This window comes from Scophthalmus maximus, chromosome 18, assembly GCF_022379125.1.
Source record: "Scophthalmus maximus strain ysfricsl-2021 chromosome 18, ASM2237912v1, whole genome shotgun sequence".
NCBI lineage: Eukaryota > Metazoa > Chordata > Actinopteri > Pleuronectiformes > Scophthalmidae > Scophthalmus > Scophthalmus maximus.
Window position 1 is genome coordinate 14,894,449 of NC_061532.1, and position 19,355 is coordinate 14,913,803.

Here is a 19,355-nt window from a genome sequence, read left to right on the forward strand (position 1 = left end):
CCTCATAATCCCGGCTACTTGTTAGCAGCACATCAGGATGACAAAGAAGCTGGACATCATCAGAATTATTTATGAGCACCACTCATCACTGAGAAGTTTAATCATTTCAGATCAGGGCCTGCAAGTAATTCCATAACCAATTGCTGCAATGGAAATATTTATTAAATATGAGAAGGGAGCTCAAATGTTTCATGCTTTATGTATGTGCGCATGTATTTAAATAGATCTAAACTATTTTGCTCTACTGCATCTCCCTGCTTTTATAAAGTCTATTCTCTTTCATTTTGATAAAATTTAAATAAGAAAAATGGATCCCTGCAAACATCCGCATTGGAATAGAAACCTGTGCATACAGCATGTGGGCATTAAAATGAAAGTTATGGCAATGTGTAGTTGTCCATACACTCAACTGGTATGTTTATGGAGTTGGTAAAATAGAATTTAAACATATTTCTCATGTCAGTTCAAGTTCAAGTTTTTTCCAAAAATTTGTTATCAGATTTGACTTAATTACATAGATTGACATCTTCCTCTCAGAAATCAGAGTACCATTGACCAGAGACGTTGGGTGGAACTGCAGCAAAAGGGCTGAAAAGTCTGTAAAGGAATTTCAAGGAGGATAAACTCTGATAAACTGTTTTTTTCGCAGTAGAGGAAACTTTTTTTTTTTTTGCTTAAAGCAGCTAGTCATTGCCTCTTCAACTTCAAACTGTTTTTCCCTCCGTTCCCTCCCCTGGCTCCCTGCCTCCCTTCCTTCCTTCCTTTTCATTCTCTCTATCCCGCAGTCTGTTCCTCCAGACCTGTGCATTTGTAACTTTGTGTTGGAGCAGTCCCTGTCAGTGCGGGCCCTGCAGGAGATGCTGGCTAACACTGGGCAGAACAGCGAAGGGGTGAGTACCTGCCTCCTACCCACTGATAACCCCCACCTCTCCTCTCCCCGTCCTGCACACACACACACAGCGCAGCCCAAATATCTGAGACTCCTTTCACATACGTTGTCTCAGACGTTTGGACTGTACATGCACAAACACGTTTAATTCTCTATGATCTAATATGAGCATAAAGGGACAATATTGTTTTCAAGTGTTTTCTAGTTACAGTAAGCTGAAGGGATAAGCTGAAGTCACAGTACTGTTAGTACAAATGAGACAGAACCTGTTTTCTCAGTTCAAGTACTGAACACTGGCCTGACTAAGAAGTTCAGAGGTTCTTTTGAAGCCCGAAAACCAAAGTCCAGTCAAAATCTGATGCTCACTAGCAAGTACCTGCAAGCTCTGCTCCAGTCGCCGGCTCTTGATCATGTTGGATGTCCCACTTTTCCAACTTGGAAAAGGGCACATTTGATGTACAGAAGAACGTGTCATCAACTTGCAAAAAAATAGATAGATAATAAGTGAATAATTAAATTCAAACACTAAAATATATGATCTCACTTTATGTGAATACTTGCCTTAAGGAGTAATTTGTCACATTACAAAAATAAGAGAAAGTGACATGAGTGCTTACAAGTTACTAACCAAATTGGCTGAACTACAGATTTTGAAGTTGCTCCAAACTGTTTCTGCAGGAAATTTTGACTTTCATAAGCGATAACGAAAAAAAAAAAAATCCCCCCCAAAAAATCAAAGAGTAGGTTGGATCAAATTGCAGTAGCATTTAGGGACAAGGAGACTTAAATGTAACACCAAGAACTGTAATTGAATTCTAAGTAGAAGCTGTCTGTTTTCATTCTCTGCAACAAGTTCTTGTTTTGCAAAAAAACAAAAAAATCTGAAGGCTCTGATAATGAAAGCCCATTGGTGGTCAAGAAAGGGGGGGGGGGGATTCTCTGTAAGCTCTTCTGCATCTACAGCCTCCTCTCTCTTTTGCCCTGCACTCTCTTGAATTTTGCTGAACAGTTTGAGTTCCATTCTTTTCAGCTCCCCTCCAGCTCACTTGGCATGTTTATTAGAGAAGGTAAGTAATCTTTGATCGGGTAGATTCTCTGCACTGCCACGGGGGTGTCGCCGACGGCAACAATGCGCCGCAATGTAAACCCCTATCAGACGCTCATAATCACTCGCTGCTGTGCTCTCCCAGAGTCATTTCATGTGTCATTTAATTTCATCACCCAAGACCTCTAGGTACAGAGCCACATGGAGATGTCAACAGATTGTCTGGATGAAATGCCAAGCCCTTCCTGCTGATATGTTTTGGGGAAAAACAAAGAGGAAACATTGCTTAATTCCTAGAATTGAATTTGTACAAACCACCACAAACAAGAAATTGCTTCTTTGTAGCATTTTTTCTCTCTCATCCTTTTGGATACAAATGGTCTGAGAGCATTCCTCGATTTAAATAAGATACTGAGAGACCACTTGTATCCAAGGAACAGAGTTGACAGAGCTATAGTAGCATGAATCATTGTGCAGTACAGATGCAGCTACTAGAGAAACTGGCAGTGTTTCAATGCTGTTTGTAATATGAACGGAGTAAAAATAAAAATATTATAAATAGATCACACAACCCCGATGCAATAAAACACAAATTGTGTGCTGCGTGGGGTTGGTCTGGCTGCCGCTGCTGTACTTAAATGCACAACATCGCCCTCTGGCTCGGATGGTTCTTTAAGTGTCTTATTCTGTAGACCGCTGGGGTCCGTTCCAGTGGAAAAACCAGGCCCCCGCGTTGTTATTAGCCTGGGAAGCAGCTTGGTCTTGTGTTCTACAGTGCAACATTGTTGGCCGGCCTTGTTTGGCAAAGACAACATGATCTTGGCTAGAATACAAACTCCTAGGTAGCAGGGCTAATAAATTACCCTCCTCTTCCTCGCCGCAGTAAGCACCCATTTCTCTCTATTGTTGCTATCAGATGTGTGTAATTGACTGCCATACATCCCGATAACACATTCTTTGCATTTGTATTTGTGTGTTACTAGAGTGCCGACCATGACAAATGGGTAGGTCCATCAGTTCATTCATCCATCATGTTGTCAGTGTGCATGACAGAGATATACTCGACTGGCCAACGGAAGGGTTTAACTTTCGGCACGTTTCACTTGAAGTGACGCCTATTTCTTGATTGTCATATAAGCTGCAGTCAGAGCTTTTACAGCATTTAGTTTATGTACAACAGACACTACATTGCAAAGATATATTAAGCCAATGGCAATACAATTCGATTTTTCCACCTGACTTCATATTATGCAAATTTATATTATAAGACATTTATTTCTGTGAAGACAGATCCATAAAATAGCTCAGCATATTCTCTCTGGCTCAGCTAGTCTGGGGACACTCAATTAGCTCATCACTATAACTTATGACAAACTTGAAATAGACATCCATCGGTGCCATCACCTTGTGAACACGCGTCAAATGTTTTGCCCGGCCTCTTTGACGACTACTTCGTGTGCAAGTTTGCCCGCACTTTCAAGTGATCATGCCGTGCTTCTTCTTTGATTTAAAACCGTCCACTATCCCTATTTTTTTTGTTGCTTTTAATACAATTAAATGGAAGTCTTACAGCTTAAAATGTTTGTACTGTAATACAGACGAGTGACACGTTAAAGGAAAAATCTGAGTAAACGATGGGAGAAAAAGAACGGATGCAGTTGTTTCCACATAGTGGCACTGCATTTAATGAATTAAGCAGTTAACTTCAGTCTTTTCAAAGGAGAAATGTTGAAAATAATTAAATGAATTACTGGACATCTAATATAGAACATAGCCTAAAAAGATTGTGGACACATGCGTCCCAGACCACCTCACAATGTGGTCTGAGTGATTGGATTTCAAATGCATCCTCTGTAAAAAAAAAACTAAAAAAAAACCTTGGTGATGCTTGTACAGTATAACATTAGGAGGAATTTTGCAATAGTGTTTCAGTGCCATGTAGTCACCGGAATAGATTGGAAATCTACTTGAGCAACTATGGGAGATTTTTGACTGACGTGTTAGACAGCGCTCTCCACCACCAGCATCAAAACACCAAATGCAGAAATATCTTTTGGAAGAATGGTTTACATCGCTCCAGATAAGACTTAGAGATGAGACTTACTATGCCAAGGATCATTGACACCGTTTTCGTGGCACACGGTCCAACAGATTGCTAAGACACTTGACTGTTTGTTTCTCCTTTAATTTGTCACCCGTCTGTACATATATTATAATGAAATGTTGCTTACCAAAGGTATTAATGAACTCCCCTAATCTATCCCATTTACTGAATACTAAATAAATAAAAATGATCTGAAAACCTACATGTTGGCACGAAACTCACTTTGTGGTTTTGGGGTATGTTGCTCTGTTTTCTCCGGGTTTGGTCTCTAACAGTAATTCCTTCACATGCATTATATTGAGCAAAACTGTTGGGAGATGATGTATCTGTGTCGCCTCGAACAACTCACACAACACACTGGACTGCCAACATGCTAAACTTTGTTTATCTATGGTTTAAATATTTAGTTTATGGTGGGTATTTACTTCTCTGCAATTACAACATTTTGAACACCATCACAGTGCACATCATACTGTATCTTGATTGACCGTTAAAAAAACTAAATGTAAATTGAATGGTGCTCTCTCCCATTATCCTGATGATTTGAAGGACACGGTCTTGAATATGTACACGAGAACCAATATATCAGATGGTACTTAGCAAATTAGTCTGGTACGAAATCTCTTCCTTAAAGGCCTTGAAAAACTGATTAGTGTGCTATTCTCCATGCTCACACAGGTCCATATAAAGACAAGCTATTGAAATGAAAGGAGCATTTATGGTAACTTACTTAGTCATGGTTTGATGTAATGGCTCTGGCAAAGACACAGCAGACACAGCAAATTGTTGTTAAGCCGAGCAGGCACAAAAAATTAAAACAAGTGCTGAGGAGATTGGTTCATATACGTGATAGGAACACAGGGCGCCAAAAATCATTCCTGTCTTTGGACTATTTCACTGGCTCATAACAATGCTGCTGAAGCCAAACTTATTGATCTGAATAAATCAATAAGTTCTGTGATCATCAAAGAAGTTAAGCCAGCTGTCATGTGGACTGCTTTTTGTATTGTTGGCGCGATTTAAACTTACATAATAGAAGCGGAAGTGAGGCACAGGCAATGTAGGCCACATTAAAAGCTTTAACTGACACAATTTGTCACAATTTAAATCTGTCTAATCTCAACACGCAGAGATAACATAACACAAATATTTCTAAATAACAATAAACGTCCACTAGTCCGCTTAGAAATCATATATTAATTATAATAATAACACACGCTTCTTGTAACTACAGAACTTGCCTGAGAATCTTCGTGTTTTAAAGTTTTCTTCGGTGTCGAGGTAATCCAGTGACAGTCGTCGGTTCATCCAGGGATACACAGTAAACACGAACTGCTACTGGCGAATTCGGCGTACTTAGTTTTTTCCAAATTTAAAATGGTCAACTCGTGTTTTGGCTTCAAACGTAACTCAACACTGAATCCATGGGAAAATTGTACTTCCGGTTTGGTTCGGGTGGTAAAAAAAAGAGAAAGAATTGAATTAATTTTAATCTATTCTCGAAGGTAAATAATAACGCCGTTTAATATGGCACTGCCCGACCAAGTTTCTAAAAATTACGAGTATTTAATTAATTAAAAACCGGTTCTAAAATAAAATCTGACAAACCTGTCAGTCAAATTTGGCTCCACTCCAGTGGCCATGATTGATTGCGCGACACCGAGCACCTGTGTGGAGACGGAACTCACCCGTGACTCACTCGACAACAGGTAGAAAACAAACAAAACAAGAGGCTTTAAACGGAATTATTCGCAAATGACTCTTGCTCGAGATGCTAGGTTAACAGACGTTGTTGTCAAATGTCCGTCGATAGAACGGGACTTGTCTAACGTTTGAGAGCGCAACATGAGCTTTGAGGCTTTTGGCGCTCATTAGATGCTGGAGTCGAATATTTAAAACAAAGTGCAGATGAACTGAATGACCTTACAGTAAAAACATGTCCTCGGCGTTTTACGGTTTGACTGCTTATTTCATCACAGTGGTAATGGTGATGATGATTATATTAAATGTTGTCCCTCAGGCTCAGCAACACTAAAGTGATAAAGCTATGTGTGCATTAGTAAGATAATCCAAGGTGATATTTAGACGTCACTCAAGTTCTTTACCTAATAACTTACTACTGAATGAAACTAATATTGTTTATCGAATTCTACTTATTGTACTGAAAAAAAAATACCCTGCCCCCTGGTGGTGTTATGTTTCAAAAAGATACTTCCAATAAGCAACTTAACTGCCATCTGGTGCATGAAATGGGTGCTTCACTGGGAAAGCTATCATGGACTATGATGACGTGCATTACAACGAATAATATTCAATTTAAATAATATTGATATTACTTTATTTAGTGTTACATTTTGACATCTACCGATGTCTCCATGACTAAACAGGAAATGTTGACTAATGAGCCTGTTGAAATAAAATATAGAAAATAAACTTGGATCATCAATTCAGATGGATCTTGCACTTCCTTCCCAACACATATGCATATAGACACATCTGCACAGGCGTCTCTGTCTCCAACACCAATGCGCTCAAAGCTCTTTCGGATACAGCACTCAGTGTAGAACGGGAGGAGCAACAAACCAAAGGTCACAGTTCCTGACAGTGATGTGTCAGCATGACACCAGGCCTGAAATACAGGCTGGCGCTCTCTCTCTGTACCCCCCTCCCTCACTCCCAGCTGCTGCTGGGTACTCTTCTCATTTTTCTTTTGATTGAACCCTCAGTTTCCTATTTTTGTCTCTCGTATGCACGCCGCCTGGGAGAGACTTTGTATAGCCAAGAGCAAATCAGCTGCGGGTTGTATTAAGGGGACAAACGGGGGTTCCCTTTAGGTTAGTTTAAATGGGGCCCCACAAGCAAACATACAAATTAACGGTGACAACTGGGCTAGGAAGAGGATGACCTCCACGTACTGTATTGCTAGTTGGATACACACTGCAGTGTGCGGCACATTGCTTTGCCGTGTCGAAGTGTTGGGCTTGGTCCCAGCTGTTTCTGTCAGGAGCTGAAGTATTGTTTAAAAAAAATTTTTTTAACTGAATGAAAATTAAACTTTTGGAAAACCAACAAAAATGTATAGAAACTTCTGATGGATAAAAATGGGCACAATGCCAAAATCCAAATTGCACTTGGAGTTACAGAGATGGTTTAGATGGCACTGGTTATGGTATCCTTTTTTTTTTTTTCTTCTGCTGCTAGAGGTTGATTAAACGGGTAAGTAGAATTTTCTTAATTCTTCACAGTTCTGAAGAAAAATAACTCCTCTTCATTCTTGGTTGCTCCGACGACTCTCTCACATTTCCAGAGGCATTGTGCAACCGTACCTCACAGTTATTCTTGTTGTTCGTCACAAGAATGGGCAAGCCGTCTGATGAGTGTGGTCCTGTTTGCGTTTGTGAGTTTGATTGACTTGTGAATGTCGTTTTTTGTGTTTTCCCTCGCTCTTTTTTCTTTTCTTCTTGCACTTTGAATCGTGACCCCTGAAGTTACAGACACTCGATCCATCCAGTTCCATGCAGTTTACCTGACTGGGTCCACAGGTGAAGGATGTACATGATTATAATCTGTTTTCTGTTTATTTCCCCGACAGGCGGGTCAGGGTGGCGGTCACCGGACCCTGCTCTACGGTCATGCCATCCTCCTACGCCACTCCTTCAGTGGTATGGTGAGTATCCCAAGACATTTAGATTTATAATGATGCATAACAGCTCCATATCTTCACCATTTGAGAAGTGAGAACAAAATCAATTTTCGTCGTTTTTACTTCATAGATAATTTGTTTTCTTAATAGACTAAGCAGTCAACTAGGGATTGGTGTAGTTAAGATTAGAACGGCACCGCTACTCTTAAGCCAGGACTTTGAGGAGACTCTTATTGGTTCTTGGTTATTTTTAAGAGGAAAGAGACACAAATTGAGAACAGAAATTACCTTTATTTTTTTCACATGTACTGTGTATAAAGGAACATTCTGGGTAGCAAGTAGCAACAGCATTGTTTTAAAGAAATCACTACTACAATATGTTACAGCATTTACTTCTAAGTCCTAAACTGTTCATGTTTTCATTCATAAGCAAATACTTTGTCCTATTTTATTAGCCTACATGTTTTAACAAGATACTAATTCCACTCACCCTTTTTCTTTATTTACTTTTTTCCTTTGACTTGACACTAATCTATTTTTCACTCACCAGTACTTGACCTGTTTGAAGACGTCAAGGTCTCTGACAGACAAGCTGTCGTTTGATGTCGGGCTACAAGAAGATTCAATAGGTAAAGTGTGTCTAACAGGCACTTTACAGAGTTCACATTGCTTTTAGCCCCTTTTTTTTTAATTGAATTCAGTCTCCCTGAATTGTCACTTTCAGTCGACCTAACCTTGAGATTGGATCAATACCCGTGGACGAAAAATACAGTAACCGCTTGCTTGCTTTGTGCGTACAGCAATGATACATTTGACATTTGAACTACAGAAATACTTCATGGCATTTACCAAGTGGGAAAAACAATGGTAGAACTTTTCCGTCAATCTTTAATGATGGATATTTATATGCTTTTTGCTGCTCAGAAAGGATGAACACTTAAACAACTGAGAAGAGTCAGGATGATCTCAAATGGCACTGTGGTGAAAAATTGATGTGCTCAGATGCTGTAACTTTTAATACATCTTTTATCACCAAGTAACATCTAATGTTGTCTTCCTTTCACGCCAATAGGAGAATCCTGTTGGTGGACCATCCACCCTGCGTCCAAGCAGAGATCCGAGGGAGAGAAAGTCCGCATCGGAGACGACCTGATTCTTGTCAGCGTGTCAACGGAGAGATACCTGGTAGGTCGAGTCTGACAGTTTCCGAATAGACTGTCCTGTAACTGAGGAGTTTCAGGTTCAAATAGGAATTCCTTTTTAAAGAAAACTGTATTGCTTGTTTTTTTTCCCCCCTCTGCAGTTGTAGCAGCAGTTTGCTAACCAGATTAACAAAAATATGTGGATTTTGTAATAATCACATGAATAATTGATATAAATATACAAATTGTATTAAACAAAACACTCACAAAGCTGCTAACGGGGATTATTTCCAATATAAAATGTTAAATCATACACACATTATATAATCTTTACATTCTTATTCCAGATGATTATTCATTGTGGAGGGTGAGTGTTTTTCATTTTGATGCCATTTATTTAAATACTCATGGCAACTTATCTTCAGAACGTAGGAAACAACATTAATATCAGAGAATTGTCTCTCAAAACTCAATATCACAGAAACAGTTGTAAAAGATGACGGCTTAATTGCAGCTTATACAATTGTCATTAAATCAGCAGGCCTCCATTCAGTTTTCCTCTTCCCGATGAGGTTTTTCACTCATGATTGTTTACCCCTTTTTTCTCGATACATCAGATACAATCTCTTGTTTTTCGATGCCCTCTGTACCATTCTCTCATTTCTCTTTTTTTTGGTTCCCTTTTGTTTTCATGTCAGAATGAAATTGTCCGCCTCTAAACATGGAAGAATATTGTACAATTGTACAATAGATTTTTTCTGAATTATCTGCTTCGGTTCACCGTCTGTCTCAAAAGGCACTTTGGAAACTTTCGTAGTTGTTGGATAGCGCTGATCCCCGTCTCACTCCACCCACTTCAGAGTGACAAGGCAATTCAAGGGGAAAACTTTGAAGCTCAACGCTGCTATCTGTAATGGAAATCTGAATACCTGTAAAGCCCTACTCTGCGGATTCTTTTATTAAAATTATTTTCAGGAAAGGCATCCATCTGACTTATGGGTTTAGAGTTAATGTCGTCTCCTTTATGCAGAGCTATACACCGGACCTCAATTAACTTACTTGGTAAAGAGGGTGGAGAGGGGGATTTGAAGAGGGAGAGGCAGAGAGAAAAATGGCGATAGGGAGGGACAGACATGGGGTGGTGAGGAGCGTGGCTTCGAGTGGCTGCTCTGGCCCTGCAGGGAGGGAAATGTGCAGTCAAAGCTGAACTGGCAAAGAACCAGACTTTCATCTCCTCCCCAATGGGAAGTCTTCACCTGATTTGCCCAGACGGCGACTCGACTTTTTGACGAATTGGACACATCAGACATTCAGTGCTCCATTACTGTGGACGGACACTTGGGACGCCGTCTTTATAGGACAAAGGTATTTGTGTATTTGTGTCCGGTCCAGATGAATCGTGTCAGCAGTTTCCTTCTTCTTCATAAGCCTGGTAAAAAATATTATATTGGGGTGAACTACTGCACAAAAAGTTTGACATACATTTATTTTCCACACAATGGTTTGCCTTTTTTTCATGCTTAACACACCTTGATCCCCACCTTGTCATTTGTCAACAAGGGAAGGCTGCACTGATCTGCGTACTGTGCATTTCTTAAATACCAAGACAGACTAATGAAAAACAACAAATTCATGCTTGTAGTTGTATCACATTTACATATTTTTGCCAATTAACACATTCACTCTCATGAGGATAAAGCTGAAGCCCAGGTTCATTTGGTGCTTGCACCAGCCTCTGAAACCTGCCTGTGGGGGAACAGGAGCCGTTCCAAGGACGGAATTACTGTTATCATCTGGACACTCCTGCATAGAGAAACACTGATGCAGCAGGTTTTTAGTCCACAGTGTTTATAAGCGCCAGATGAGTTTTAATCTCCTTTTTAAAATCCTATCACTGAATCTCAGTGTTTGTCTTTGTTTCCCTCTTGCGAACACAAGTACGTTGCTGGCTCCACCCTTGTTTCTGAAGCTCTGTGTCACCTTCCTCTCTCTTGCAGCACCTCTCTATCTCCAATGGCAATATCCAGGTTGATGCCTCCTTCATGCAAACTCTGTGGAACGTCCAGCCCACCTGCTCGTCCGGCAACATGGCCGTAGGCAAGTTCATTGACAGCAGCGACAGAGCAATAACCGCAATAACAATCTCCTCTTATCCCCCTTCTCTCAAGGACATTGAAATACATTTTGGATTTTATTTTCAAATGGTACTGTTATTATTTTTTGACATGTAAGCTTTTACGGAAAACCCAACTGAGTTAAATCTGCAAACTCACTTGTGGTATTTGCACAGAAGATCAACCAATGATCAAAAAACCCAGACGTAGATAAATCCTACAACAAGCCAGATTTTAATGTTTTTAAATCCCCTATGTTTCATCTTCTTCACCTCAAGGTTGATCTCTGAAAAAGCGAACAACCTCCTTATGGGAGGAAAATTAATATCTTTTTGTTTCTGTCTTATTAGGTTTTTTGGTCGGTGGACACGTGATGCGTCTTTGTCACGGGCATGACGAGAGCTTGACCATCCCTGGAGCAGACAAAAGTGAGGAGGAGCAGAGGTTAGTGGATAATTACTGTTATTCAACTAAATTTGGATATAAGTTGTCCAGTCGATTTTATGTATAATTTACTTTTTGCGCATGAATTTAACTTAATAAGTCATCCTTGTTAATATTTCAATAAACTAATAAGATTGGTCTTCTTTTTTTTTGCAATACTTCAATCAGCCATGGTAAAATATTTTGACCAAATGCTTGAGCTGTGAGACTGAATAAACATTGTTGGTATTCCCTGTGCCAGAACTGCAGCAGCTTAGCAGGAACTCTTCAAGTTATTATTTTATTCCCACTGTGATTTGAAAGACTGAGAAATAACAGGAAACCCCCCAACCTGCCTCTCTGCTTCCAGGATAGTCAACTATGAGGCGGGTAAGGGAGCGTCGAGGGCCCGCTCACTGTGGAGACTGGAGCCTCTCAGGATCAGGTGAGGGAAATTACAAAACATACTGTACAACCCTGACATAGATTTCACACAGAAAAACCCAAAGGAATGGCCTTATTTGAGTGGTATCTCTTAATGAAGAACAAAGAACATGTTCTTTATGTGGAAATGTCACAGCCACTGTACTGTAGGTTGTGTATAAACGTCACCTCCTTCTGCTCTGAGCTGCCAAGACCAATTAGTTGGCGGAGTCCTCCAGAAACCGAGCTTCTGTTTATCGTCCCCTTCAATCTACCTCCATCTCTGTGTCTATCACAATGTCTCTTTTTTTTTTTTTTTATTAATTGGCCTCCCACACAGTTTCCCCCTCAAGTCACATCGTCTGCCAGCTCTCACTGGAACTGCCTGTCAGATTCTGTACACTTTGAAATAGCGCAGGTGTATCTATTAAGGCACATGTTCTCCTTCGGGGAGAAATTTTGAACGGCATTTTCTGCACTGCATCACACGTGTAGAGAAACTTAAGCCAAAAACAAAAAAAACAACTTTATGCTTCTTAAGTCTACTTATTCACTCAACTTTCTTATGTTTTACAAACATTTTGAGTTATAAGCGTTCTAATTGGGTTTTGTGATCTGCAGTGCAGATGGAATCAGCATAGTACATGTTACTTAATAATTGTTATCATTATCTTGTGAGGTTTCTAGTGTTGAAGAACATCCACAGTCCAGTGTTGTAAGTTTGTTGACAGCGGTTCTCTGTGTGTAGCTGGAGCGGCAGCCACATTCGGTGGGGCCAGGCCTTCAGGCTACGTCACCTCTCCACTGGCCATTACCTGGCCCTGACCGAGGACCGTGGACTGGTCCTGCAGGACAGGGAGAAGTGCGACACCACGGCCACCGCCTTCTGCTTCAGGGCCTCCAAGGTCAGTGCTCCCCATCCCTGTTCAAACATGAATATTCTATTTTTACAACCCGCTTTGATGGGCCCATTGAGCGAGGCGGTCGCAGCACCAGAAAGCTGGCCTGGGGTGTAAATGTAAATAAATGTTTGAAGTCAGCTTATTAAAAGATGATTAAAATCCCTTGACCACTTTATCAAAGACTCCTGAGACGGGTCTGTAAGCTTTCAATCAGCTCATGACCAGCCACAATAAATCGACCTCCTCATAGCTGCTGAGTCGACAGCACCGTAAACGCTGGAGCAAACGTTCCTGTTGTCAACCGGCCTAATTGCAGCTGGCTGCGTTACAGAAGTCAAGGGAAATTAACCACCAACGCTACAGTACCGTTAAATTGGACGTAATTCATTGGGGGGATTTTCAGGACACACACTTTTGGAATCTTTCGTTTGCCTTTGCTTACTTCTATCCATCTATTACGCATCCTTTTTAAGCCCACATTTTGTTTTGAGCTGTCTCTCACTTCGAGGGCACTTCAGTTTGTCTGTATTCCAAAAATAAAGTCTCACTGCCAGAAATAACTCAAGCAAATAGTTCACTTGAAATTCAAACTGAAAATAAGTATTTAACTGATTCTCAGATATGTTATATTTACTTGTGAATTGTGCAGTTGACAAGTGACATGTCTAGATTTTTTTGCTGTCCAATTTTCTGCTCCCTTAATCAATCTTCTATCAAAATTAGACCTGGATCAGTCCTAATCGTAATACAATAACCAATTCTTTCATGTATACGTTTTTTATGTTGACCCCTCCTCACGTTGCATAAATAATCCTACGTAATGATCCTGTCCCTGAATGGCTACAGCCACATAAATAGCACAATGGCATGAGTCACCTTCACAGAGCACCATTGTGTCCCTGTAGATGTGCCTGTTATCTGCAATAGGTACAGTTTAAAATCCCCCAGGGTGCTGTGCACACACTGAGGCTTTAATTTTCCAACCCCTCCCACGCCTGACAACAGTGTAATTACCCTCAGTAATCACTATTCCTGCAGGACCCAGAGGCTTTTTATATTTTTGACCCCCCAGCATGTGATGCAGGGGATATAGTGGTCGGTATGTTCTTCCATCCATGCGTCTGTAAAGCTTCATTTCTGTAGCAATTTTTTCATGAAAGGTAGGGGTGGCTCCTGTTAAGAAAACTGGGAGTTCATGTTTTTTTGAAAAACTCTCTCCTTCCACCCACTGTACACACAACCCAGTGGCAGTCCAGTGGCAGTTTTTATATCTAGAAAAGGTCAATGCTTTGCCATGTTGAACATTGGTGTTAATATGTTCCCCACTACTTGCTGTCAACTGCAATCAGCTGCATCGCTCCATCACCACTGGGCCAGAAATGTAGTGGAGGTAATGAGGCAAGCGGCAACCTCCTGGCAGACCAGTGAATGCACTCTACTCAACCTGCCCCTCTGATTAACACTTATTCACAATATATCTTCATTTGTCAATTTTCATGCCTTTTTGTTTGTGTATGTGCGTATGCGCTTCCTTTCTCCGTGTGTGCATTTTTAAAATGTGTTTATGTGTCTTTAGGAAAAGGGTGACTCTGGCCCAAAGAGGGACATTGACGGCATGGGAGCGCCAGAGATCAAGTACGGAGACTCTGTCTGCTTCATCATGCATGTGGCGACGGGTCTGTGGCTGTCTTACCTGGCGCCTGATGCCAAATCGTCTCGCCTAGGACCCCTGAAAAGACGGGTAAATACAACGAAACCTCTCTTTTGAAACTCTCACTTTACAGACATTTACTCGCTGAATCATCCAGAGGGCACGTAATAATGAATTGCTTCAGAACTTATATTTACCAAATGATTCCCATTGACGTAAAGAAAACACTTTCCATTCAGCTGTCATAAGAAGTATCTTTTTAAATGCAGAAGATGTAGATGCCTCTGTAGTGCTCAGCCCACTTTGACTTATAAGAGACCAAATAATACTGTTGCACTAGTGAGACATTTATGAGACATGAACTTTAACTTCTTAAACTAAAGTTTCATTTTCGAAAACAAACACAAATAATACATCCAGAAGCACCTTTTCAAATTTAAGGACATCTTGATAAAAAGAGGAGCCCTTGAATCAACTGTAATTGGGCATTATCTCTCATTATTTCAAAGTGAGTTTGCATGCATTTGCCATATTGTGCATTTGCCATATTGTGCATTATAGTACATTAATATTGAAAATTTACAATATTGCAACCTTGGTTTTGGTTCCCATAATTCAGAATTAGTGACGGTCTTCCTGATACGCTAGTTTTTAGGAAAATTTTGCAGGCTGAAAGAGTCGTCTGTATTGTCATATAGTGATACCAGTATATATGTATATCATACACTAGTAAATCACACCCAGTCAAACCAGTGTGCCATTTAAACACCTATGCCACCAAGGCAAATATTCAAGCTCCTCTATACTATCTGTCTACCTTCCATGGATAGTGATAATGGGCTTCATAGAGGGTGACGGTAGTTTTGGTTGAGACGTCGGGGATTAGGGCGGAACTTAAACGCTGTGTATCGCTTGGCACACCTCCAAGGACACTGAACGCAACCTCATGCCTGTGCCAGGCAGTCCTTACAGCCCTTACTGCCCTGGCAACATGCCAATGCACCTGACATGTTGGACGTGATACTTAGTCTACACTCGATTCAGGGAATCATCCCCCCTTCCTTCCTCTTGATTATGCTGTGTGATTACAGTGAGTCAGGTTTCACTGAGCTGTGTTGGTGTAGACACCTTAGCTGCAGAAGACCACTCTTCACACGGACCCATTACACACTGAAATAGCTTCTGGTTCTTGTATGTATCTGCTCCGGATGTGTTGCTCCTTCTGTAATAGTAAAATGTGCGTCTCTGTCCCTGGTATAGGCCTGCCTACATTCTGAGGGCCACATGGACGATGGGCTGACCCTGCAGCGCTGTCAACACGAGGAGTCCCGTGCCGCACGCATCATCCGCAACAGCACGTTTCTCTTTACCAACTTCATCAAGTAATGACGGGGGAGACAAAACTCTTGTTAATTCTCGCTCGGGTCCATTTCAAGTTCTTCAGCTCCTTCTTCTCGATTGTCCTTGTCTTTCCCTACAGGGCTTTGGACAGCACTGCGGACGGCGAGTCCATGGCGGTAGGCGGGTACGTCGAAGAGGTGCTGCAGACGCTGAACGACCTGATCGAGTACTTCAAACAACCCGACTCGGAGTTGGAGCACGAGGAGAAACAGTGTCTTCTCCGGTCGCTCATCAAGCGTCAAGATCTCTTCAAAGAGGAGGTAAGAGCGGAGAAAGTGGAGGCATCGGGCTTTTGTTGATTTTGAAGTTGTTTGGATTATTAAAAAACCTTGACAAACCAATGCATACTTCTTTTACCCACTGAACCAGCTTTAGTCTAGAAACTGTATTGAGATGGCAGCTGAGAACATTAATGCTATAATACTGTTCTCTTTATAGCTTTTTGAATGCTTTGGATTTATTAGAGATTTTGTCAGTGTAGAGTTGACAGGAAATGAGAGAAGAACAGCAAGGGTCCTGGGAAGAAACAAAGAAAAAGTGTTCATCTTTCTTAAAATGTATTTCTATTTTCTCAGGGTATGCTTGCCCTCGTGTCCAAATGCATCGACAGAATGAACCTGTATGACAGCGCTGCCCACTTTGGAGAGATGGCTGGCGAGGAGGCGGGCGCCGCATGGAAGGACATCCTCAACCTTCTTTATGAGCTCTTGGGTAAGCGAGCCTGAGCTGTGGATCACATAAAATATCCACATCTTCTGTCAGCACTGTCAGCTGTTGACCCTGTGTAGACGTGCAATATTAATCTTCCCTTCTACCGAATCCTCCTCCTCATCTCCTTTACACTTCACACTCTACACCAGTGATTCTCAGCCTGGGGGGGTCGTGACCCATATCATATATTCAAAATAAAATATCCTCCTCACTTTCTTTTTCCTCCACAAACTTCCGCGACTCCTCTTGTCTTCTGTATGCCACATCTGCCGTTCACAGCTGGTGACAGTCTTTAAATGACATTTATGTCATGACTCTGCACTGGCGACAGCCACGGCTGGGAATCATCCTGCCGTTCTTACATCCATCCCATTCTCATGAAGGCGTTGAGAATATTTGTTTCTCTATTAGTTGACTCCTGAATAATTTTGGTGGTCAAAGGTCGAAACAAAAAGTGTTTTCTGGCCACTATCTTACGCTGTGACTCAGGAACAGAAGGGGAGATTGTGAAGTGACGGGATCTCGCCGTTATCTGTGACAAGGGAGTGGAGAGGGAGGCGAAGACAGAGTACCTCTCGTATTCTTCTTGTACAATCTGCTATGCCTTCTGTCTAGTGCACATCCTCCTTTGAAAGCGATGTGGATACATTACAAACCAGTCAGCTGAGTATTTGAAGAAACATTGGCGTCATTAAAAGAAAGCCAGCCGTCACAGGTGCCGTTCGTTCTCGCAAGGCCCGTGTTGAGTCATGAATACTAAAGCTTTGACCCTGAAAAGTTTTGTTTCGGACAACTTTCTCTCGGGTAGTTTGTTTTGCTGTCATTGGAGCTTTCCCATCAACAGCTTTCCCTCGACTCACCTTGGCTGCCCTCATATTTATCATTACCTCCCCAGCATGTACTCTCCACATGCACACGCATACGCCTCAAAAAACCCACAAATACACTCTTTGGAGTGCACTCTCACCTACCCCACAGAGGGGTCACCCCCAACGATGCTGCGGCAGTCTGGTGAAGTGAGTACTGCGTGATGAATTGTGCAGCGGTCTTGTTAGTCCTGACCTCCACTGCTCTCTCTCTGCCGACTTGTTTTATTGACAAAGTAAACCACAGTTATTTACTGTAACTTAACTAACCAGTTGGTCAAGTGACATATTAAAGGACATGGACATCAGATTCTTTCGTAATGTATGTCATTGTTTTTTCGTGCACCTGGGCAAATAAATTATTGAAATCATTTAACAATTAAATCTACGTACATCAGCTTTTTAATTATTGGCATATTTCTACATGTTTCTTATTGTGAGCTTGTGTTGAAACTGGTATTTTGGAGAATTTCTTGCAGAGCTGTATTAGAGATTCACTCAATCTTGACCTTGGAAACAGCAGCTGAGACAACGTGACATGTTCAGGTCTATTTCACTGTTAACCACATGCCTTGGTGCAATGAAAGTGAGCACTTGTGCACCTTTAACCGTGATGTAACAAGTTCCTGTTGTACAAGTTAGATAAAAGAGGTTTTAAGGGGATGTTAATTTATAACTATAATACTTCATACAATGTAGGCGTAATCACCGTCTGTAGTCTGTGTACTGTAGGCTCAGGTTCTCCTCTCCATCTCTGACTTTTAATTTCACATTCACATCATTCACAGTGAAACCCCCCCGTGCCCTTGTCTTGTGGTGCAGCTATACCCACGAGTTCGTATTCAGCTTTCCTGAAAGAGCAGAATTAAAAGAGATTAGACGCCCATCAGTATTCCTTTGGCACAAAGTGCTGTTAAATTGTTTCGTGGGCGTATCTGTCGAGGGTCCCTGAATTCTAATGGTGAAAAATGAGAGATTTAAGTCATAAGGATACTTCTTAATGTCACCATGGTGGCAGAGAAAGGGAGCGAGGGAACACACCTTAAATTTATATAGAGCATCGAGTTCCTGTCTTCACTGTGGCTCCAAAGCTTTCCACATGTATTTTCCATCAGAGAGACTTCATTATAGAAGGTGTCGGACGGTTTCAGAGAATTCATTAATTTTACTATCTACCTGTGGACCAAAGTCAGAACATTCTCTTCACAGGAAGACGGTGGACTATTTATCATTAAAAGTCAAACTGTCTGCAACGTCCATTCATCAACCAGTCAGCTGAGACTAATTTTACACCTTTAACCCACATCATTCATCTGTTTGTAAAGGTTAAGCATTGTCTGTGTGTGTTATCTTTAAACCTCGTATAAACTTTGTCCTTTGTTCAGCCTCACTGATTCGTGGGAACAGGAACAACTGCACCCAGTTTTCCCGTAACTTGGACTGGTTGGTCAGCAAACTGGAGCGACTGGAATCTTCATCAGGTATCATAGGAAACCTTAACCCTTATAGCACTACAGTGTGGACTTTTTACTATACATTTGTTCTGATCATTAATATTTTGTCTGACCTCTTAGGGATCCTGGAAGTCCTCCACTGCATTTTGGTAGAAAGCCCGGAGGCTCTGAACATCATCCAGAGAGGGCACATTAAATCCATCATCTCTTTGCTGTATAAACATGGACGCAACCACAAGGTGCGTCCATGTTTATACTGTACTTAAAACTCCATGTGTAACTATTAAATTTTTATCCGGTCTGATCTAAAAAAAAACAAAAAAACCATGGTAACAGCCAGTGAGGCTGAAAAGGAACGGGGAAAAAGTTGTTCAATGGATGAAAAATGGAGATACAACTTGTTTGAGATCATTAAAATTTCGAGTGGAATCCCAGCAAACCAAGCGGCTGACTGTAAAGCCCATAGCTGCAGACATTAGCCTTTATCTGAGTCTACAAATCCTTTCTCTCTCTCTCTCTCTCTCTGCTGGGAGAAACCCGCAAAGCTAAACCCACCAGAGAGACGTTAGAGCCTGAGAAAGAATTTA

The 19,355-nt window shown here is 41.2% G+C and overlaps 2 protein-coding genes across 6 annotated transcripts in view; one reads left to right on the forward strand and one right to left on the reverse strand.

Annotated features, from left to right (window-relative positions):
- fmn1 (formin 1) overlaps positions 1–1,401 on the reverse strand; it is a 42,866-nt gene extending 41,465 nt beyond the window's left edge. Inside the window, exon 1 of the mRNA XM_047328892.1 lies at positions 1,266–1,401. The gene's annotated coding sequence lies outside the window, so the exon portion shown is untranslated. The remainder of the gene's footprint in view (positions 1–1,265) is intronic.
- Positions 1–19,355, forward strand: part of ryr3 (ryanodine receptor 3) — a 91,564-nt gene that overhangs the window by 17,485 nt on the left and 54,724 nt on the right. For 3 of the 5 annotated variants that reach the window (XM_047328890.1, XM_035616756.2, XM_047328888.1), the window contains exons 3-17: positions 786–890; positions 2,918–2,938; positions 7,631–7,705; positions 8,232–8,310; positions 8,754–8,866; positions 10,821–10,920; positions 11,288–11,381; positions 11,731–11,805; positions 12,532–12,688; positions 14,262–14,426; positions 15,597–15,718; positions 15,817–15,997; positions 16,313–16,448; positions 18,700–18,795; positions 18,889–19,007. In XM_047328890.1, coding sequence (XP_047184846.1) covers positions 786–890; positions 2,918–2,938; positions 7,631–7,705; positions 8,232–8,310; positions 8,754–8,866; positions 10,821–10,920; positions 11,288–11,381; positions 11,731–11,805; positions 12,532–12,688; positions 14,262–14,426; positions 15,597–15,718; positions 15,817–15,997; positions 16,313–16,448; positions 18,700–18,795; positions 18,889–19,007 — 1,638 coding nt within the window. The remainder of the gene's footprint in view (positions 1–785; positions 891–2,917; positions 2,939–7,630; positions 7,706–8,231; positions 8,311–8,753; positions 8,867–10,820; positions 10,921–11,287; positions 11,382–11,730; positions 11,806–12,531; positions 12,689–14,261; positions 14,427–15,596; positions 15,719–15,816; positions 15,998–16,312; positions 16,449–18,699; positions 18,796–18,888; positions 19,008–19,355) is intronic. The other 2 variants (XM_047328889.1, XM_047328891.1) reach the window with 1 other exon arrangement.